The sequence below is a fragment of the Lonchura striata genome, chromosome 7 (genome assembly GCF_046129695.1).
Source record: "Lonchura striata isolate bLonStr1 chromosome 7, bLonStr1.mat, whole genome shotgun sequence".
Lineage (NCBI taxonomy): Eukaryota > Metazoa > Chordata > Aves > Passeriformes > Estrildidae > Lonchura > Lonchura striata.
The window spans coordinates 3,358,723-3,382,293 of record NC_134609.1 but is presented as its reverse complement, the minus strand read 5'-3'; the positions used below and the strand labels follow the sequence as shown (position 1 = coordinate 3,382,293).

At 40.5% G+C, this 23,571-nt stretch overlaps 1 protein-coding gene across 5 annotated transcripts in view; it reads left to right on the top strand.

Moving 5' to 3' along the window:
• ARID5B (AT-rich interaction domain 5B) overlaps nucleotides 1-23,571 on the top strand; it is a 117,653-nt gene that overhangs the window by 66,689 nt on the left and 27,393 nt on the right. For 3 of the 5 annotated variants that reach the window (XM_021535394.3, XM_021535382.3, XM_021535373.3), the window contains 3 exons: nucleotides 12,531-12,643; nucleotides 18,726-18,930; nucleotides 21,252-21,304. In XM_021535394.3, the coding sequence (XP_021391069.2) occupies nucleotides 12,531-12,643; nucleotides 18,726-18,930; nucleotides 21,252-21,304 (371 nt within the window). The remainder of the gene's footprint in view (nucleotides 1-12,530; nucleotides 12,644-18,725; nucleotides 18,931-21,251; nucleotides 21,305-23,571) is intronic. The other 2 variants (XM_077784518.1, XM_077784519.1) reach the window with 2 other exon arrangements.

The window sequence follows — 23,571 nt, the reverse complement described above, 5'->3', positions numbered from 1 at the left end:
TGGGGGTGCTGCAGCAGCATGCATGGCTGGAACCACTGGGTCAGGGTTCCTGCACAGGTCCTGCCACCTTCCTTGCCTGGATGCACAATGTCACCTCTTCAGTGTCCCACAGCATCACTGGCTGCTGTTGGAAAAAACCTCCTCTTACCAATTGGGGTAACACTTTGGAGTGGAGCATGAAATTACTGTGCTTGTGAACTATGCTGTGAAAGTGAGAGCAAGAGAAATGGAAAGTGCTGTTCAGGCAGTAGAGAAAGGCGGAGCCTTACAAATATCTGCTTATGCAAATGAAGTCATTTGTCTTCTGAAATGTTCATTTCGCCTTTTCCCTGGTTATATTTTCTGAATTGCCATATGTACTTCTTGTGGTATTTCAGTCTTGTCAAATAAAGAAGAGAAGGCCTTATAATTAATTTAGGATATATACCAAGTAAAGTAATGTTTGTAGTTTCTACTGTGTAATCACTCAATAATATTACAGGTGGCCTGTAAGTTTAAAAAAAAAAAAAAAAGTCTACACTGTTTTTGTAACCTTATAACTATCAAAGGTATTTGTTTGGGGAGAAGGCATTGAGAAAGAAGAGAATTTTAAAATTGCACAATTACAGTTAAAAAAACAGAGCAAGCAACGTCATGTGTTTCTGAAGAGCACACTGTTTAATTTTATAGTAACAGTATTTTAAGAATGCTGACAGTACACAGGAAGGCAGTGAATAATTCTTGTTGCAAAACCCTGATGGTTTGCTGTTTTCAAAATGTTAAGACTTAGTCAGCCCTAGATTTCTCTAAGGAAGAACAGGACATTTAGAGAAAAAAAAAAAAAAAAAAAAAAAGCCAGTAGTAATGTATCAAAGCAGCATTCAAATAAAATAAAGGTTTGGTATCCTTACTTAGAATGGACTGGAAAATGCATTTGTTTTCATGTACTCTTTTTTTTTTTTTTTTTGTGATGTGCCTGATTGACTTGTTTTAACACCAGTGTTATTTACATTTCAGGGATGGGCCTCTGTTATGCAGGAAATTGTCCAAACCCCTCAGCTGTATTTTAAATTGAAATTATTTATTTTATTAAGTGATTGTGCAGACTTAATTTAGTAATCTATTATTAAATCTATAGTTTCAGGCTGTATAAAATCTTTATATAGCATGAAAATGGGCACATATGATGATCTAGGCTATATATACACCTGGTTTTGTATATTAAATCTTCTACATATGTTGTCCATTTTCAGAAAAAAATAAACTGCTGCTTTTGAAAACTCAGCTTCTCTTCCATATTAGGGAATTCTGCAGACTCCCTGTGTTCCTTAGCTTCAGTATAATGCTAAATCAGTTTGTACATTAGTCTATTTTTAGTTATGAATGAACTTTATGGAGTGCAGCACACAGAGTGATTTCAGAGATTCTCACTCATAAAACCCGTGTGTCATGCGCCTCAGTTACAGCTGTAAACATTATGCAAGCTATGGGCTTCCTGGGCCGGAGCCCTGAAATTTTCAGGGGGGAAAAAATCATCCCCCCCCTCGCCCTTTTGCACGAAATATTAGGCAAATAGTAAATCTGCCGTCGTGAAACCGGGTTAAATTGTGTGACCTTGGCTGTGGCGGGCGCGCTGCCTGGCGTGGCAGCAGGGGGACACTAGAGGGCAACTGAGAGTTTTCTTTAAACCAGCCGAGCTGGAGATGGTTTTAATATCAACTGTTTAAACTCAGTGAGGATTTATTTTCCTGTCTGCAGATTTCACATAAGTAACCTCGGAGTTTCCATTGACAGCAGATAATAATCCAACTGAAGTTCTTCTGGAGGAAAATGCAGCGGGAGCGGGTCCGGAGCCTGCTCTTGCCCAAATAAGGTTTTTTTTGCAGACCCCATGTGTTAGATAATGATCAACTGACAGTCGGTCATGAGTTAATAATGCTGGATGCTGAAATATGCATACCATGTGGTATACAACAGTTCTGCGGGGAGAGACAAACACAGCTATAATTAGACATCTGAAACACAAGGAAGTGTGTAAATTGTTTAATAGTCTTCCACTTAATTCACTCAGATAATTTCCTAAGAAGCAGTATTGACTACGGAAGAATATTGCACAACTGACTGCATATTTAGTTTAAACCCTGCTCTGCTCATAAATTTATGGATACAGCTCAGTTTTATTTGGATTTTTCTGAGTGCTAGAGATTTGCTGGGGTCAAAATGAAGAGATGGGTTCAGTTTTGTTTGTGTTGATGTTTGGGATGATTACACCAGTTCCATGGGTTTGCACTTATTTAAACTGGGCACATGATCTTACAATCAGGACTTTAAAACCACCATTTTGGGGTGTTCTGGGACTTGTACAGTTTCCCTAGCTGCTTATACAGAACCTGACAAAATTGCCAGAGTTCCACTTCAGTGTTTAATTGGTGAAAAAGGACAGATCCCTTCCTGTACTCAGCAGTGTGGGCAGCGTCCCCTCTGCACCTCAGCAATAACACCCCATGTCAGGTATATGCAGATCCCCAGGTGCCCAGGCTTTGTTCCCAAGCTGTCTGCAGAAGTGGAATTGTCTCTGAACCCGCTGCTGACTCTGTGCACTGTGGTGGGGCGGCCTGGCAAGCCAAGTGCTGCAAGTGAAGTTGGTGATGACACAGAGATGTGAAAGGGCACAGGGCTTAGGCTGTGGCTGCTGCTCCTGCCTCCACCTAATGCCTTGTGTAGTCATCGTGGTGGCAGCTGAATGTAGGCATCAAAGGGGAGAGCTTACTCTGTAGTTTCTGCTTGTCACTTTACTAATGTCTTCATGCAGGTTGATTATGCCTAACAAATTTTGATTACTTTGCAGTACAATGATCAAATGCAAAGGGGAAAAAAAAAAGGAAAGGAAATTATAATATTCTTGCACACAAAAAAAGAATCTTATATAATCAGTTACAAATCAGAAATGCAAGAGATTATTTAAATAATATATTTGTCACTTTCACATTGTGCACAGCTTGATCATTGCTTCCTACCTGGTGTTGTCATTCCCAAAAGCAAGGTCTTGGAAACTGTCCATTTTATCCTTCTGGCATGAATTTCTGCCTGTTTATATTCGTGCACAGTGTCCATCAGTCAATTAGCCCATCTCATCCATCTATCTACATGTACACGACTGGTTACGTTCCTGTTGTATTTCTGAGGTATGTAGGTCATGTCTCCATTGGGTACTGCTGACTCTGCTAGACAGCAATTACACAAACGCTGCCTTTTACTGGAGAGAAAAAGAAACGTTGTTAGGAAAGCTGCCCTAAGATTTGCCTTCTATTTTCTACAGCCCTCTAATGGAAGATCTGCCTTGAGTGTTCTGATGAGTTTTGATCAGACTGACTGGCTTATATGGGTTTGCTGTACGTTTTCACTTCTTGCTGCCATATTTGCATTGCTTTTGTCTTCACTATTACATAATCCGTTAGAACCTGCTCATTTGCTCATTTTCTTTGCTTGCTTTTTTTTTTTTTTTTTAATTAACCCAGACTATTTTGAGAAGTCAGGCCTACACTTCTTGGGTGTTGCTCTGACCCTCCAACAGAAACTAAAGCCCCTGTCTGCTGGGTGCAGCCTCCCAGGAGGTGACCTTTGGGGATGGAGGGCTTTGGGGCTGGAGATTGCAGATTTCTGAGGGAAAGAGAAATTTGATGAACCCATGTGTGATCCTGTGTTCCTGCCCAAGCACAGGATGTTTCATGATATAGGATGATTTCTTTGTTCAGGGCTTGAATGCTTCTTTCCCATTAGTGACAGAGAGAGCCATGCTTGGCTTGATTGTGTTCAGTGCTTAACACAGTTAGGTCATCAGACATCATTGCATGCTCCAGATCTTTATGAGCTAGGCATGTCTTTTGCTGAATCAAGTCTGCAGCTCTTCATGTTCCTTGTCCTGCATTGCTCAGTACTTCACTGTGTTTGATCCTATATTCATGCAGTTTCTCACCAGAAGAGCTACTGAGTCATCTAATCTGGTATGAGCCCCAAGTAGTGGCTCATCAGCCAAAATTGCTGGCAAACTCTTTCATCCAGTTCACCACCTTTTTTCTGAAGGAGAAGGGAAACAGCTGTTTGAGCAAGGACCAGAGCCAGACAGCTGGACGCCTCGCCGTGCAGCCAGCCAGGCTGCTGCAGCCGCCCGCAGCGGCCAGGCTCTCCTGGCAGCAGCGTGGCCTCAGCCCTCACCATGCCTGAGGCGGGACACCCAGCTCCAGTCTGATACCTCAACCCTCCAGACCCTCATGTACTACATCCTACACTGTGCACACCAGCTTGTGTCTGGCTCAGGCTTTTCCCAAAGGCCTTGAGAAAGCTGGTTATGCACGTGACTCCATATTCTGGCACTGGATCAGGAATGGGGACTGCAGTGCCTGGGCATGCCTGGTTATGCCTCCTCGCTCCTGTGTGACAGCTTTTTCTCACCTTTGAGGCGCTGCTGTTACCTGGTAAAGTGACTTCTCTGTCATTTTTGCTCAAGCCCAGCACAGCTTGGGTTATTCAGACCTCCTTGAGGGCAGATATCCCGTTGGCCACAGCATCTTCCTATCAGTGTATGTTGAATTTCCAGTGGGGAGTGGCCTATGAACAGTCACCATTGGCTTGGTCAATAGGACCTGTAATCCCTGCTTGCAGGTTTCATGTTGGAGCTGTATTGAGGAGCATTGTGTTTTCCTGGTCTGTTTTCCTTCTGATTACTCATTTGTATGAGTCAGTCTTAGCACTGTGCCAGTCCTTGTGTCAGTGTGAATGTAACTGTCAGGGGCTGTATATTTATTTCACTGATGAAAATTTGTAATACTTACAAGGTTAGGAGCAACCCATGTGGAATCCCACCAGAAATCTTTTCATTTGGTAGAAATTCCCCACTGATGCCTACATTTAGCCACTTCTTAATCCATTCAATATATGCTTGAATAAAATTAGGTAGTGCTGTTTTTTAATCAAAGTATTATCTAATATTAAATCAGCTGTCTTACTGAATGCGGGTAAGTTCCATTTATGCAGCTAGTTTCTCTAACCAAGCTTATAGTTTCAAAGTGTAAAAAAAGGTACTTTGTTTGTTTTTCTTTTCTGTTGTTTTAAGATCAGGTTTCTGTAAAACCAAGTCAATTGACTGGCTTTAATTATATTCTTTTGCAAGCATATCATCTGGCTTCTTTGCAAGTATGGAACAAATATTTACCAAACACCTCTGTCTCTTTTTGAATCATTAGTAATAGTCCTGTCATCTGTAGCCAGTAACAGGCCTACATTGAATTCTTTTGTTGCTATTATTTTAATTTGCTCTAAGGTCTACTTGAATGTCATGTATTTTTCAAGCATAGATTTTTCTCTGAAGTCTTCAGCTTTCCATTTCAGTTTACTGCACTTCATAATTTCCAGCACATATATAGATTTTGTCCAAGAAAAAAAAAAAAAAAAACAACTTTTCCCCATTTTTTTTTTTAATCCACATTAGTCAGCAGGACATAAAGAAGTCCAGATCAAGGAAAAGTCTTTTCATCCATGCTGAAATGAAGAAAAAGAGACTCCAAGCCTCATCTGGAACCTTATCTCCATCTTCCATGGAAAACAAGAAACGTTCAATTTTTGGCAAAATTTGCCAACCTGGTGTTTGCAGTGCCTCTAAATTTTCTGTTAAAAGCAATGCTAGTCTGAACTGTAATTCATCAAAAATACTAGCATTTTGCTTTCTTCAGAGATTGTCTGGGTAGGAGGAGGGTCAAAACAACAGTCTGCAGCAAGTCATATGTCTCCACATTAATCCACACAAGGAAGTGTCTGTTTCACTTATTTCCAAATGGGGGATGTTTTCTTTAGAGAGGTAGCAAATTGATTTTCCCCACATGGAGCATGGGATATCTCATTTCCAAAACAAAACTTTGAGAAATGGCTACACAAGTCCACTCTTTCTCCATGTGGGCTAGAAAGCAGCATGATTCCTTAATGTTTCCTGCCAAGTTGTTCACTGCTGTGCTCTGGAGTTTCCAGGTCAAGCCTGGTATGTTCAGTTATAAAGAGAGGAATAAACAAGTGTTTTCATTTAGAAAAGGCCTAGTAAAAATAATTTTGATATTCAAGTTGTTTCATGTCAGCTTGAGCAAGCATGAGGGATGTGTGTGTGCACAGAGAGGCTGTGTGACCTCCACAGCTTGGTGAGGGCTTGAGTTGTTGGTAGGTGCTCATCATTGACTTCCATAAGTGTACTTAGGATCCTGTTGAGACCTTTCCCAAACTGAATTGATACTGTTGTTTCCTAAACACAGGTCTGGGGTTTTTTAGCATAGGCTGATATTTTACTTTCTGTTCCAGGCATTTTAATTTCTACCCGTTCAATGCAATATTAGGTTACTTACAGCTTGCTGCTTCTCTTCATCAGCTCAGCATGCCTGGGCAATAAATGCCCCAAGCCCTCATTTTTGGACCCTGTTTTCTGGGGGCAAAAACTTTTAAATAAACTTTCAGAGGTGAAAGAAAAATAAATTAAATGTGAAGGCCCAAAGTCAAAATGCAGAAAAGGGCATGAGGGGAAGGAGATAAAATAAGGAGATGGCGGTGATGGAGAAATCAAGGAAGCAGCTGGGACTCCACAAAATATGCAAGATTAACTAAGCTTTGAACAGCTTTTGAGACCATGCTTAAATACAGCAATATGCTTTTCTTAACTTCCAGATATTGCAGAATGCTGGAAGCCCCCTAGAGGGGTAAGTGTTAAAGCCATTAAACCTGTTAACTTTCTATTCATTACATTTTAAAAGGTGCAACATGTAACCATGCTTTTCAGCCAAGAGCTAACTTTTGCCAGGCTGTGTTAGGGATGTTCTCAGCAAGCAGCTGTTTGCCACGTGTTGCTATTAGGCATGGTCAGTTCATGGATTTTGTGGAGATCTGGGGCCATTCTGCTCACCTTGACTTCGATGGCCAGGCACCTCCATATGCCACTTCCAGCTTCTATTTGGCACCTGAATCATGAATAGCTTTGGGATCTGACACATCCTGCTATTTCCACCTGCCTTGGAGGGAATATAATCCGTTCTCTATGTACAGATGGTTTTGCAGCTTAGGGCCAAGGGGTCTGGTATCACAGTTTTTGTGCATGTGTGTGAAAACCAGAAGACATGAGGACTGACACAGTGCAGAAGGATTCTGTGAGGGGACACTGTGCAAGGTGTCCTTCAGGGAAGAGTGGCTGTGGATGCATTTGGCAGCTGTGCTGCTGCTGCCTCATGTCTCTTCTGAGTCCAGCAACACTGTTCATCCCTGTTTATTCACTTCTTGCAACTTCCACTGCTCCACCTAAATCCTGGTTTGTGATTACCTCCCTCTGGTACACTCCCAGATCTACATTTAGAGCTCACCTGACTCCGAGCCTACCCTAAATGTAGACCCAGATCTTCTGCTGGCCCTTCTTTGTTGATGACAATGAAGATTTTTAGAAGCTCAGTTGATTTATTTTAATTGATTTTTGCAGTTGGCAAATATGCTGTTGTTCTTCCTTCATCTTTCCACAAAACATCGTCACAGAAAACAGCATGCAGCCAGAAGAATCTGGTTGGCAGTGTAAGTCCATTAACTGAGTACATTCCTCAGCAAAATATGGCAATGCCCTTATGTTCCTTTTATTTATTTTTCTTTTTTTCTCCTACTTTTGAAGTGTGTCTGAGAAACTGGAGTATCAGCAGGCCAGAATCAAAAGTCATATCAGGAAATAGTTACGCAGTCAGAGAGGCCTGGAAAGGCAAGAACTTTGATCATGGGCATTACAATTGCTTAGATGTGCTCTAGAGTAAGAAATGTGGAGCAAGCAATTAGAAGATACATGTTTTAGGCATGAGTACAGTACTTGTTTACTTACATGGTTTGCTGAGCAGCCAGCAAGGTCCAAGGTTATTTTGGGCTCAACATGAGTAAGTGATCCAGGTATGAAAAATGAGGTAATGCATTCCAGGCTCATTAAAAACTCTTGGCTACACCACTGCTTTTGACAAAGTGCCAACATAGCTTGACCTCAGCTCTATGAAGGCCACTGTTTTTCTTAACACCCTCCTTATAACAATAATCTTCTGCATCAGCCAAAATACATGAATGTAGGGAAGAGTGTTATTGGGAGGGTTGAACTCACTGGACTTCCAATGGTAATCAAACTTGTAAAAAAGAGGTAAGTTTTCAGTAAGTGACCTGCTAAATGCAGGTACCCCAAAACAACAACCATTATTTCTTGACCTTTTCATGGCATTATTGGCATGGATGTAGCTCAGGTGAGGCTGACATGATGACAGGGACATGGTAAGCCCTGTGATCACTTCCCCATCCTGGACACATAGGAAAAGAAGGTGGCAGGTGGATGTCCTGTGTTGTTGTGGCAGCCTATGTTTTTCCATTGTAAGTAGTGTTAATGGTCATGGTTTACTTTGGCAGCTCTCATTTTGGGGTATTTCTCTTTCCCCTGCATAGAACTTGCCTTTCTTGGGGTAAAACCAGAGCTGGGAGTTCTTCTAGGCAGTGAAGCTTGGAAATTCTCATTTTTCTTGTGTCCTGCTGAGCAGGCAGTGTCTGTGGAAATTGAAATCTGAGGGTGGTAGTGACTGGAGAACAGTAGCCACAACCTTAGGAATTTTCGGAGTAGGTGAGCAGGGTAGCTGCCTCTCCCTTTCCTTCTGGCGTATCCCAATCACCTACAATATCCTGATGTTTACACAGTCTGGTGAGAGTGCTGGAGGGGAAGATGTAATTTTGTAGCAGTGATGCTATTTCTTGGCTTCTCTTGAAGAGATAGAACTTCTGGCTTGGAGAAAACACCTAGCTAGTGAGCAGCATTAGCCTTGAGCTCCTCCCTTTTCTGTGTGGTTCTCTTGGTGGGTCAGAGCCTACAACTGAGCTTATCAGTCTTTATTTCTCTGTACTGATGCCTCTGAATTGTCCTTGTCTGATTACTGTAGTTTGTAGGCAGCTTGTGCTGAACAAAGAACAGACTTTGGAAGCATCTTCTTATTGGGATATGTTTAGACAGCAAAGATTTGCCAGTCTACATCTACAGATAATCTAACTCATGCTGTGCATGACACAGGGTTTGCATTTAACCTCTCAGGTGTAACAGTTTGCAGTAAAAACATGCAGGGCATTGCTGGTGTTTTGGCAGTACAGAGCACAGCCCCAGTTTGGGGACTCCTCCGGGCTCAGGGAGTGTTCACTCGTACTTGTGTGCATTTTGCTGCTGGCTGTGTTTTACCTGGACATACCTGAAAGGTTTGCCAGGACTCAGCAGGTGAAAGGAGTGGGAAAACACCACACACTGGCAAAAGGCAATCACATTGTCAATTACACAGGAAAGAAAGTTTTTTTACTGGTACTGTGTTGTCTCTCTCATACTCCTGTTATAAGCACTTACACCAAAGAGGTGGCAAAAAATGCAGACTTTTTTCTGTACTTATTTGTTCACTTTTTACTTCAATTTTATTTGCTTATGCTCTTGCCTTCTGGGAGTGTGCATATTATCAGGCCTCACTGCCACAAATCCTTTCAGAAAATGAATTTGAAAGCCATGTGCAGAAACACATGAAGAAAGTGAATAATTTTGGATATTTTTAGGTAGTCATGCCAGAAGTCCTTCTCCACTAGACAACAGCAGAAAACCCATAGGATACTCACTTAGCTGTCCAGTACATACTGAACATCCAACATCATCAGGAAAACTGAATGTGACTAAGCCACAAAATATGTAAAATTGCTTTAAAATAATTATGAATAACAGATTCAAGACATTTGCAGTGTGCTCATGAATATGTCAAAAATTAAACAAAAGATGACAAAATCGAAACATGAATGTGACTTGTAAATTCTTTATTCAGTCCTAGTCATATTTCCTCACTCACACAAACAAAACAAATGTCACTGAAATGCAATAATCTTCAAATAATGTATTTCTTTTTAATGGTTTAGGGAGCAAATAATAATAGCTTTGTTTCAAGTGTGATTTGGGACTACATCAAATGTTTTCTTTTACAGAGTAGATATTAGATGGCAGGACCTTCTCTTGTGATAATAATTTCGGTTGCTGCTTTCTTGTTAATTGTGTGTCAGATCTGGAGTGGCTTTAGGTGATTTAAAATCATACCATGGGGCATGTGGGATGGTCCTTGTGTGTGCTGCAGACAGCCCTTCCCTGCTGCAGCTCCTGAGCCACCAGGAGAATGCAAATACCCCATTTCATAGTGGGTTTGTGCCAGTTCTGCCATGGAAAGCTCCAATTCAAACAGTGTTTATATGCAAGCTCAATATACCTGGAATTTAGGAACAAATGCCTTCTTGCTTTTAAAGCTTTTAGCAAAACATTAGCAGTGCTTTATAGTGTGATTCAAAGTACAGTGCCAAAACTCAGGATAACAAGTGTGTTTGAAAAGCATTGAGCCTTGAACTAGTTTCTTTATTTGTTAAAAAGTAAGAATGGAATGAAGGAGTGAAAGGAAGGACTAATAACTCTCCTGCAAGTATATTTGATGGTAGCTCTGCCACATCCCGCTTTGGCCATTTGTTGGGCCAGGCCTGGGGATCCTTTCATTCAGAGGTTAATCTTTTAATATGTATGCCAAAGCGTAGTAAATTGAGGGAACGTTTCTGTCTCTTTCAGTACCTTTTTAAAGAACTCAGCGACCGCTGAGGCAGACCGTGGCTAAGGATCTGTCCATCCCATGCAGGTCGTGTGCCAAAAAATCCCTGTAGGCATCAGGAAGACATCAAAGGCTGAGCGGGGTTTATAAATAAGGCAGGGCGGCGTGGCCGGGGCTGGCAGCCGGCGCTGGAGGCCTCGGAGCGCAGCCCACGCTCCCGCCGAGCCGCTCATCTCTGCGCGTATGAGCGACGGAGCGGCGAGCTGAGCAAACACCCAGGGCTCGTTTTGGGTGAGCCTGACATCCACACCACGTCGAGACTCCCAGCGACGTGGTGTGCAGTCACATGCTGTAGCATTCATGAGTACAGATATAAATCAGGCAGATGTTTGTCGACTGGAATGGGTAATCATTTCTTTCTCTCTTTGTTTGATTTTGCATGTTAGCCTCAGATGACAATTTCAGAATTGCTTTCTGCAGTACTTTTCAATAAGCAGAATGTGCTTCACTGGAGATAGATGGAGATATTTCTGTAGGGAGATAAATGTATTTTTAGATAGACACAAATATGGACTTACTCCCATATGCACATGCATATATACTCATACACATAGAGATTTTTTTTTTTTTTTTTTTTTACCTTACACCAGTGCTGGGGGAAGAAAAAGGATCTGACTTTTTATTTTAAATCCAAAGCTTTTCTTTTTCTCTGAACAGACCAAATATGACAGTGCTACTCAACCTATAAAATCAAATTAGCACCCTTTATTGTGTTTGCAAACTAATTAAAATGTAAAATGTCCTGAAACCACTGGCTTACTGTGTAACAAATGTAAGATTAGAAACAATTAGAAGACACTCAAGAGGTTTGTGATGTTTAGATTTCTGACATTGTTCTAATCATCCCTTTTAGTAATAAAAACAATGGTTACCTAAAAATTAAAGGTTTAAAGGAAATTATCTTATTCGGTACAGTCATTAGTTAATGATTGTTTATCATTTTAAATGTTGCCATAGTAATCGGAGGCTGATTTTTAAATCTGAAAGCTGAGGGGAGATGTAATAATGAGCAAACATCTGCTTCATCTATTATTTCTATATATGATCATAATTTATGTTGTAATAGCACTATTGAAAGATGAGTGTGATATTTTTTATGATGATCCATATCGCATTCCTCGTATGGCTCAGCACAGCAAGGATTTAGTCACTGTGTTATTTCAGAGCTGTTTTATCTTTAAAATTGGACAAAACTGAAAGTGATTCACGTTAATTTGTATGTGTGGTATGTAACCCTTATGAAACAATCAATCACTTATTTCAGTACTTGTCAACTTCCAGAACTAGTTGTTAAGGGTTTTTTTTGATCTTTTTCAGGACTCAGGGGTAATTTTTTTATTTTTTTTCTTAAACTTTTTTAGAAAAACTTTGACAAGACTGACAGGATATATAAACATTTCTTGGAGCTGTAAGGAATTTCAATATTTCAGAGCATTTACAATGCCAGATGTTTCCCAAAGTTGGAAATAGCAGTTAGTTCTCTTGCTTCAAGATTAGAAATAAAGGCAGCAAGATGATTAATGCAAAGTTGCCTATTAATATTAAATTTTGTTCTTTTTTGTACCAGGGAGAAATATTTGTGCTTTCTCTCTGAGTCCTTGGGAGACCAGTGTTTGACTTTATATTAATTAGTTATGTGAAAGTAGAATAGAGTAGCCTTGGGGGATATTCTATAGAAATGTATAGTGTGTCAAGACATAACCCCTAGAGGACGGGAATCTCGTAATAAGCATTTACTGTAGACAGATGTGTACATTTCTGTGAGTGATTGTAGTGGAATTATTTATTATGCTTTTGGCTGTTAAGAATCCAGTGTAAGACAATGTGCTCAAAGTGTTCTCCATTAATTTTCAGCGCCAAATCTTAAAGGCAGACCACGCAAAAAGAAGCCATGCCCACAGAGAAGAGATTCATTAAATGGCATTAAGGATTCCAACAATAATTCTGAAAGCAAAGCTGTTGCCAAGGTAAATCACTTAATAATACTCTTTTCGGCACTCTCTTCTTTTTTAGGTACAACCCTGCCTTTGTTTCCCAGTATGTGGTTTCACATTTAGAGTGTAACTTATTTTCTTGGGAAGGTAAACGTAATTTTTTTCAACAGTTTTATTTTTCACTTTAAATCATGCCTGTGTTCAAAGTTACCAGCAATTATAATCACCTAACAACCTAATGCTATCAGCTTGTTGGTAACTGGTAGTGCTTAAGCTTTCTTGGCATCTAGTGTTAGTTTTCACATTCTGTGACACACAAACACAGTGTGTGACAGTATCTACGAATTAAAAATAAACCTGGGAGCAGCTCACCCGGTTACAATGTACTTCTAAATATAAGTTTGAAGATAAACAGACTACGAAACAAGAGCTGCCTCAGTAATGGTTTCTAAGAAGCAAACACAAATGACATTACCGTGATGTTAAGATCTCGACATTTTTAAATTGGAAAAAAAAATAAAAGATAAAGGCACAAACTCAGTTTGAAAGCTTAAAAAAAAAACTGGGCTGTTTCTTTAATACTTACTGCTGAGCTGCATGTTCCACGGTTTGCTGAATAGTGCATGTTTTTACAGAGTCTTCTGTATGTGCTGCAGTGCTTAGCCCATGCTGCAAGTAAAAATTGGATCACTGATTAGTGTTTATAGACTTAATCTCTAAGATATTTGTGGGCTTGTGTCTTTTCCTTAAAATATTTTAAAATGGAGTTTCTGTAGTATAAATGGCATCCTATTTTCTATGTTGTCTGAGTGGTTTTAGACAGGAATTTAGTTTTCTCTTAAAAAAAAGAGCAGCACAAATGGCTCCTTTCAAGATGATTTAATTAGAAACTCTAAAGTGCAAGGATGGAAAATTACTTAAAGCAATAGTTGATTTTTATCTGAGACACAATTTTGTCACTTACACTTCTAAGCTAAACAGCTAAAGAGATTTGCATATACTGAATTTTTACACCAGCTCCTCCCAAATCTATTGTTTCAATAAATTAGATGGATGTGTATCTGAAAAACACTTCCATTGTTGTGACCATCTCTTTAGGAAATACAGTGAATCTATAGATCCATTTGCGTTGGTATTGTTGTACACAGTGAATGTCTTGGGAGATTAAGAGGTTAAAGAGGTCAAGTAGGAGTGTTCTGCTCTCAGTTTCTCACAGGAAGGCAAATTAAATTCCACCTCCTCCTCCTCCTCCCTAGGAGTTCAGTTAAAATTGTGCCTTCTGTTGATGACGATAAAAGAGGCTGAAGTTCATGATGAAACTCTGCTCTTAAGTCATTGTTTCTCTTCTTTTTGTGCCCTATTGTGCTCAGTTGGAGTCTGTACTATTGTGTTAGACAGGCATGGTAAGAGGTGATGGAGCCTGGTGTGTTGAGTTGCAGGGTCCTGCCAGATACTATAGAGTTTGTCTGAATGTTTTCTCTGTGAAAGAATGTGCAAAATCCGTTGTGTGAAAATGTCTCAATTTGCCTCAATTCCCCCTTCCCCCAAGCCATTTTTCATGTCAAAATATTGCCCGTGCACTGTGGCATGGACCATATTGTCAAAGCACCCCAGACTGTAGCACAAGTAGTTCTGCTTCTTCAGCACCTGATATATAGGTATTAGATAATTAAAAACAACAGTAACACTTCATACCAAATTGTTTATCCTCTCTGTTTATCTTAGGGTTCATACTACTAGTCAGATGGGAGGATATTTCAGATAAGAAGTAATTCCACCTATTTATCTAGTCATACTGTGCTCATCATTGTGCAGATATTAATAACATTAATTATCTTGGCCAGCTTAATTTCATTATAAATAATAGACATGCTCATGATATAATGTCCTTGCATGTAGTCACAGTGACTTCACTGTGGCTCTTCACATCAATCTGTGTCTCAGGGCTGTAGATGCACTTCCCTAAGAGGAGGATAGTGAATCAAACCCTCCATAGCAGATGTACTGCAATTTGTGCAGACCCTGCCTGTGTGTTACTGGGGAGAGAGGAGAAGGGTATTTGGGGAAGGGTAGAAATAGAGATCCACTCACCATCCTCTCTTTGCTGGGAACTGTTGGGATGTGGTCATCTGAAGCTCCATGTTGGAGTTCACCGTTGGTTATCCTCCTCTGTGAGTGCTCCACGTCTGGCTAATGCTGACAATGGGTCCATGGAGAGCAGGACTGAACACTGCTCATTAAATGGGATTAATCCACTTGATTCAGATGCTGAAGCATTCAGCAGTCCTGGCCATATTCCTGTTGCAGATAAAATCCCTCCTGACCGGAAGTGCTGCTTGCATTCTCAGATCATGTCACTCATTGTCTGGCAGCGGCCTCATTTCTCAGTGCTGGGGTGACCGCTCTGGTGGAGTTGCAGTGGCTGTATGGTTTGGGTTGGGAAACAGCAGAAGGAGCGTTCCAAAGGCTGTGGTTTTGAGCCTGTCAAGACCAATGCAAGCTACATAGTTGTCATGACTTGCTGAATTTCATGTTCTTAATAGTTCTCATCAGGCATGTTTGTCTTGAGCTATCAGCAGATCGTTTTGAGGGTTTCAAACCTGACAAGGGAGAGTTCTGGTTGGGTAGGAGCATTTCTGGGTCTATTCTAGTATAGGTGACTTGTTAGAAATAGAGGGATGGCACCACAGGCTTTGTGGTCCTGGACCTGCAGGTGCTGCCAGGGAGAGTGGGTCTTTTGTGTGCCTCCTTTTGTTTTTGCTCTCTTCATCTCTTTGGTGGTCACTGCATCAATTTTACTGCCTCCTGGGGAAGATGCCAGGGAAGTTCCCTCTACATCTGGGAAAGGAATACAAGGCCATCTACTCCAGCAGGATCAGCTCTCCTGGAGAGGGATATACCAAGATCTTCCCTCAAAACACTCCTAGGACTCTGGAGCCTTTCATTCTTGATGTGTCATCAGTATTGGACAGGCTTTTGGAACTTGCAGGCTCCAGCAGATGACCCTCATCGTACCTGCTTCGTCTTCTCAGAAAGTGTTCCAAATTCACAGTGTGTTCTAATGCTTTTTAAAACTGGCTGATCTGATCATTTTGAGGAACTGAAAGGATTAACTTGTTAAACATGGAAATTGTCCCCAAATGAATCTATTAATTACATCTGCTAGTGCAATTGCTGAAGTAAACCTCTCACTTCATTTGTACAGCAGGATCTGGGAAATTAGTTTAAAAGTTGCCAGGATATGCTTTTCCTGTGGCCACAGGTGGCCTGGCATGCTCTCAGTTCTGGAGATTTATTCCGAGTGCCTCAACCATTATCTGATGGAAACTGTAAAATGCAGATCTGTTGTGGTCTGTGTTGTGTGTGACCTCTGGCAGGGTAAGACAAACACAGTTGTACCCATGAGTGTTCACTGGCCATGGATCATCATCCTCTGATGGAACACACAGCAGGAGATGGTCAGATGTTCCAGACCCCATCTCAGTGCACCCCCATCTTATCCAGCTTAACCCAACTGTGGCACTGGGTTTGTGCTTTGAAAGAGTAGGGCTGTTTGTGGTGCTTGGAGCAAATGTGGCAGCATTCTCACTGATTTTGATACGTTTATGCTGGATTTACACTGGTGTTACCCAGAATGGCATTGGGCCCTTTTTGTTCTCATTAATCATTGGTTATGACATTCGTCCATATTTCCTGTCAGATGGTGGCAGGGTTCCAGAAGTGAGGCTTGGGCCTCAAATGCTGAGCAGATGAAACACTGTAGCCTTCACCAAAGCTTTGTTGAACCTGATGCTGCTTGAAGTCTGCCCATCACATTTTGACACCTCTGAGTTCCACAGGGGCTTTGACCCTGCTTCTGTGTAGACAAAGAGACGAAGATTGTGTGCAGCACAGGTTTTTCCCACTCCTGGTGGCTTTCTTAACATTACTTTGCCTTTGTCTCCTTTAGGGTAGTATTCCTTGCCATTAGTTTGCTTGCACAGCTGTGAGCTTTGATTTCACATAGAGTTCATGCCCAGGTTGTCTTTGTCCAGTTTGAAAAAGAGAACCCAAGCAAGTGGGTGACAAAACTGAAAAGTTGTTCCCAGGTCCAGTGAATTTGTTCCAAATTTGCAGCTCCAATTAAAAGTCCTAGAATTATTGAAGTCATGCATTCCTTTTGGGAGTGTTAACCCCGTCTTTGGTGAAGCATTGAAACCTATGACAATGTAATCTAAACATTTTGGAAGCCGCTAAATAATTTTTGTGAGGTGCCAAAGTAAAAAAAGTCAAGGAATTACAGCTCTGACTTGAAAAGCGGATGAGGATGTTCAAAGATCATTTAACAGGGAGAAAAAACCAAACCTGTTAGCTCCTCTGAGTTTCAGATGAAACCCATGATCTTTATGAAAGGTTAATCAAGAGGCATATCTATTACTGAAATGCAACGGATGGTGTCCTGTGCTACAGGAAGACAACATCTCTTTGAACTGTGCAATTGGAAAATATCAAACAGTACACTGGACATATATCAGCAGCAAGTGATCTTGCAGAAGAAAAATCTTGCGGAAAGTCCATTCCCCAGTCCCTGCTGCATTGCCTGGGAGGAGTGAGCCTGTACCCTCCAATGGCCAATATTGGAGGTTTTTCAGCAGCATCAGTTGCCATGGAAAATCGTGACCACTTGTCCACTCTGCTTAGGAGCTACCATTGCTTTGTCCAGCATCTGTAGAAAACTGGCGCAGATCACCTGAACTCAGTACTCTCTGCAAAGTTAATACCCGGAGCAGTACAAAGATTTTGTTTTCCCTGAGCCTGATATGCTAGAGTATCTTTTATTAAGATTAAAAAAACATATTGTGGTTGTGTTCTTTCCAGTGATATGTTTGTTATTTGTTTACAAGCACTTATGTAATGCTCTTCATAGCAGTTGCTTCCAAATTGTCAAGAATCCAGAAAGCACCTGATTTAGAAGTGATAGTTCTGAAGGAGGGTCCATGGGTTGCTTGACAAAGAGCTCCTGCCTTCCTGCACAGCAGAATACCCTGCTCTCCTCTGGTACCCTCCTAAAATACCAAGTACTGGCTCTTAGAGTGTCCCTGCTTCCTCTGGGACATGTCTTGGATGGGGTATGGAACTACTAGAAGGCTCCTGACAGCACTCAGAAGTATTGAAAGGGACAGTGCAAATCCAAAATACATGTAACCATCTCCACTACCTTCTATTAGAGAACTTCCAGTATTTCATTGGAAATTTATTGATCCCATGGTCCCAATGTAGTGAACACTCGATTTGTAATTTGCTTGATTCAGTGACAGGATTATCTTCAAGAGGGACTGCAGGATTAAGCCAGTTTCACTGGGTATTTTTCCTCATGTATGAATACCGAGGAGAGGTAAAGTGGTTCCAATTTATTGATTTCCTGACTGGCACACACTTGCTGGGCAGCCCAGTGGGAGACCTGGAGCTCTGGGACTTAATGTTTATTGGGGTTGCCTGTGTCTACCAGGAGAGTCTCCAGCTACCAGCCTCTCTCCTCTGCTACATGCTTGGGGCTGTGCTCAAATTTAAGCAGATGCTCTAATACACTTGACTTGAGTCCATGCTACAGGAGGACCTCCACTCGTGTGGTGAGAGCTCTGCCTGGATAAAGCTTGCCAAAATCTGCATCTATTTTGGTGGGCCAAAGGAGAGAAAAATGTGTCATTTCAGAGCTGGCTGCTGAGCATTCCTGGAAGGGGCTGAGCACCCTCAGCTCCAAGGGTTGTCTACGGGAGTTGACAATGCTCAGTGTCAATCCTGGAACAAGGGTTATTATTAGACCTGCTAATGGCAAGTGTATGTGAGAGATAGAAGCTGTGACATAGCAATGTATAGTCATAAAAATGCAGATCTGGAGAGCATTACCAGTGAGTTATAATGATTTAAAGATGTGGCTGTTTAAAAATGTTGTGACTAAGATTCAGAACAAGACATTTAGGTCTATAAATAGCTTCCTTTGTTTCCCCTCAAACACAGTTGCATGGTTTGGCCTTCATTTTTTTTCAACAATCCATTCTGCTAGGAGAGAGTATTTATTCCTTAAGTGAAAATTAAAAGTTACCCAGATCTGATATGACATCTTTTCTCTTCCCAGGTAAAATGTGAGGCTAAGTCAGCTTTGCCCAAACCCAAGAGTAACAACAGCAACTGTAAGAAAGGCTCAAGTGAGGATAAATCAAAGATTGCCATAGGTGAAGAATGCAGAGCTGATGAGCAGGCTTTCCTTGTGGCTCTTTATAAATATATGAAAGAAAGGAAAACACCAATTGAACGAATACCCTATTTAGGTTTTAAGCAGAGTAAGTATCCTTTTTCTCACTTTCTTGTTGACATTTTAGAATGATTTGGCTTCTCTGGAGAAAGCAATTGCACACAAAGCCTATTTTAAAGCCTTATGGATGGGGAGGGACCATGTTTGTCTCTACACATTTTCCAGGCATTTCACTGTCTTATGCCTAGATTTGCATCTCTTCCTTCTGGGGTAGTTGCTGCCGGATATTTATAGGTTTAAATCCGCTGATTATGACTAGAAATAGGCATGTTGAAAACTCTCTCGTTTTCTGTTTTGTAAATCTGCAGCGTCTGTAATGCCTTTCTTCTGAGTTAATAATATGACGTATCTTTATTGTGCCCAGATGTTCTTTATGAAAGGACAAATATTAAAGGAAGACATTTAAAACTGGTCAAGAAAGGCACAAGAGGGATCGTATTTTTAAGCCCCAAAATGTGTTTATAGTTAATAAATTACTGACTTTGGAGAATAAAACCAGACTGTATCTGCTTAATACAGAATGCAGTCTCGAGAATTGCTTTGGTATGTACAGTCTCTAGTGCCACAATCTGTAAATTAATTGTATGTGGAGAAGATACAGTTGAAACTGAATTTTGCATAAATATTGCAGCACAATGTAGATCTTTCACAGTTTCCAACAAAAGCTGTAAATGGGGTTATTTCTCCTCCTTATCTATAGATTGAATGATACTTTATTTCCTTAAAGGGAAAACGCCATGGATTGAAATATTATTTACTCTAATTTATCTCCTAGATTAAAACCATGTGTTATTTTGATGAAGAATGTCAAACCTGTATGTTTTACATAACAATTTACATACCTAATAGCAATTGGCACTGATTGCAACAGGCCTCCAGCAGCCATTATAAACTTATATAACTCAGAATGATTACAGTGTTTGTCTGAAAACTGGCTGCTTGAAATGGGAGTAAAATTAATGTACTATGAACAGCTTCGTTGCATTATGCATTGATTCAGATTAAATCAAGGCCTAAGCAAAGCTCTTGATAGCTTTGAAGCAGTACAAGGTTCAATGAGGCTTTCAGAACATTTTGTGTTGAAGAAATTTTTTTTTCTCCCCCACCCCCCATATTATTCTTCATTCCATCAAGCATGGAGACAGGGTGGGCTTAAAAGACAAGCTAAAGTTTTATTTCTAAAGTTGCTCACTGGGGGTAGGGCCTGCTCTTAACATTTAGCTGAAATACATAGAAAATTGCCTGACATTCATTATGAAGTAGGGGCCTGATCCGGCAAATACTTAAATACCAAAAGTATGCTGAGAAGAGCAGAAATGTTTGCAGGATGGGGCTCTGTATTTGTCCAGCAAGGCTTGTGCAAATATTGCCAATATAAATAGGCTGTTGGGAGGCAGTACGTACAGTACAGCAGAGCATCCCCCCATGGAGAAGGAGATCCTGTCCTCCATGGTCCACAGCCTTACTGCTGACCTCAAGTATTGGTAGTGTGTCTGTGGGGAATCGCTGTTGGTAGGATTGTGCATACACATTTGATAAGACCGACATGGATTTTTCTTCTAACAATTAAATTATCAAAATAAAAAAAATAAAATAAAATAGACATCAGCAAGCAGTGACCCCATGGGACGGGGGGCTGGGATAAAAGGCGCGTGAAAGGAGAGAAGTTGTGCAGGAAATAATAACTCTCTCCCAGCACATCTTTTGAATTGAGTTGCCTCTGTGCTCTGACCCCACAGCCACGGGCAAGGCACAACCAGCCACAGCATAATTATTCCAGTAATGCTCATTCGTGCTCCATCTGGGTTTATTCACGCAGGGCCCGTTAGAACACAGCTTATTGTTCATTGATTATGGAGCCCATTATCTGAGCTGCGGTAAATATTGGATATTGTCTAATCAATAGGCCTGCTCTGTGAGCCACTGTGTGGGTCTTGCTTGCAAGCTAATGAAACTGGTGTTAAACAAATAATTAAAAGTAACATTTTTCCCAGTGAGTAATTTTTATTATCAAAGTTATGGAAACATGCTACAGTCATTATACTGTGTCTCTTATCAGCAAAGTCAAATGAGCCTATTACCTTTGTCTCAGTGTATTTTTCCAGTCCTGTTAAGGAATCTGTAAGTGTGTTCTCTTATATGTAATTAAAAATATATATAGTATGGGCTAATATTTACTCTTCAGATTATGTAAATACCTCTTTTGAAAATGTTTCGCAGGAGCTTTTTCAGGGGCTGTGAGCTTTTTTTTCTCTATTTTTCTTTTTTTTTAAACTGTTTAATTTACATTTCTTTGAAATATGTTGGCTAATGCAATGCTTATCTAAATACTTATTGTCCCTCTAACAGTTAACCTTTGGACTATGTTTCAAGCTGCTCAAAAACTGGGAGGATATGAAACAGTAAGTGTTTAAGCAACTTAAATGAAATAATTGTGCAATCTAACTTTTCCCTGTTAGAAAAAAAATGTAAAAGCAAACAATAATTTGCTGCATTTTAGACTAGCTGTACTCATTGTGGGTTTATTGGGCCATTTTTGGAAATGGTCCCAATTAGTTCCAGATCTGGCAAAATTGTAAACTTGTCGTAAAAACTCCAAGTGGAAAACATATGTAACTCTTCTCTGTCAAGGAAATTAGTTAGGTCTGTAATTTTTTCCCATGTTGAGAAAGGGCTATTATTGTACAACAAGCCAAGATTGCATAAAAGAAATTTCACTTGGCAACATCCCTGACATCTGTTCATGTCTAATATGGGAAATGTATTAAAGGCTTTCAAAAGTAATCAGCATTGTCCATTAAGAAATAGTATGCTGCAGAATCTTCTCTTATTCCAAGTGTAAAAGATCTTTATTAGACAAGGGTCAGTACTACATAAACAGGAAGTTATCAAAGTAATTCAGAAAAGTTTCTGACACTTTTTATCAGCTAACCATATCTGACGAGAACAGTTTATTTTTAGCTCACAGGAAAATTTGATGGCCACGGATTTTACAGCATGTATTTTGAACCAATAAAATATTAGAGCAACAAACTCAGATTAAAATCTTGAAATGAGAAGAAAGAGCTGCATTAATATGGCACATCAAGATGACATCTGCAATAAAAAAACAATTGACATAGGAAGATGTCGTCACTGGAAATATTTTCTTCGCACACAATGATCAGATTAAGCTGTTCAGTTCCTGTCACAGTTAGATGAAAGAAATTATTTTTGCTTTGTTTATGAAGTAATCTGGGACATATCTGTTCTGTAGAGAAATGACAAGAAGAAATGCACTATCAAGAAACTGAAAGTCATTTGAACCAAAATTAAAAACTCACTCTTTTCCTTCCATGCAATAAAGCACATTGCTCTGTACATCAGCAGCCTAGGCTGGTTAGCATGGGTGTGCCTGGGATTTTGTGAAACGTGAAATCTAACATTCTTTAAAAAAATATATGCTTGATTTGGCTTTTACTGTTGCTCTATCTTTCATTAATCAGCACATACCATGCTTATGTACAGGGGTGTGTGTAGGCGTGCTCATGGGTATGTATGAATGAATAGCTACCATAGATAGATTGTTACAGCAATTATGAGCAGTAATTGCTTGAGTTGTAAAGTGCAATGAAAATGAGGGCTAAAATCTTGAACTTGATCCAGAGCACCAGGGAAGGCCAGGAGGGAGATTGAAGGGAGAATGGCATGTTCAGAGTGCTCAGGAAGGCGAGCAATTTTCACAGCAATGTTTCAGGTTTGCTTGAGGGGACTGAGTACAAAAGGAGAGATGCCAAAGTGGTGGCTTGGTGGAGAGACCTGAGTTTTAGTGCCAGAGGGAGAGGGATGGATTTAGACAAGCTGAGGCAGGTGAGCCTCTATACCTGAGAGAGAGCAAGAATAGGATTGGGAATTTGTGACCACAAGGCCACTGAGCCAGATTTGAGAAACGTGACAGGATCAGAGGGGAAGGATCAAATACATTAGGATGTCAGCCAGAGGAGCTTCAGTCCACACTTGTCTCAAAGCTCCTGTCCTTTTCTCAGTGACAGATGTTCTCTGGTTTTTTGGGTCATTTGTCACCTTGAATGAAAGTGTACCAGCAGTTCTTTTTCTTCATAGAGAGTAAACTAAGCAATTGCTTCCTATTGAGTAAATGGCAAGGCAAGCACAGCTTACACCCTCTGACATAGCCAGGAGCCCAGCTTTCATGGAGAGTGACTGTGTCTGAAATGATGGGCCTGATCCTGTTTCTATCATGAGAATGGCATCTGTGCTCTTTGCAGGCAAGCTGAAGTTGGGAGGACTGTTGTGATGCAATTTTAAGTTGTATGTGGAGCGTGAGGTTTCCTGACCTCATACTCTTCTGTTAACAGTCTCATCCTCGATATGGATCTGCCTTTGCTTTAAATTCCCTGAGTATTATATTGATAGCTGTTGCAATACTTTGCCCTGTGCATACCTTGGGTTTTATTATTTTATGGCTAGTTGATATGCATTAAGTTTGCCAACTGCATTTGTTGTACATACTTTATAATGGCAAACACTGCTGAGAAGCTTTTGTGTTTTATTTGTTTCATTTTTCACAAGTCAGTGGATGGAAGGGGTGACACAGACCTCAGTTATCAGTTCTAGGATCTTTGGCAGGTCTATTTAGACACAGAAATTTCAAGTGAGTGCTTTAATTCAA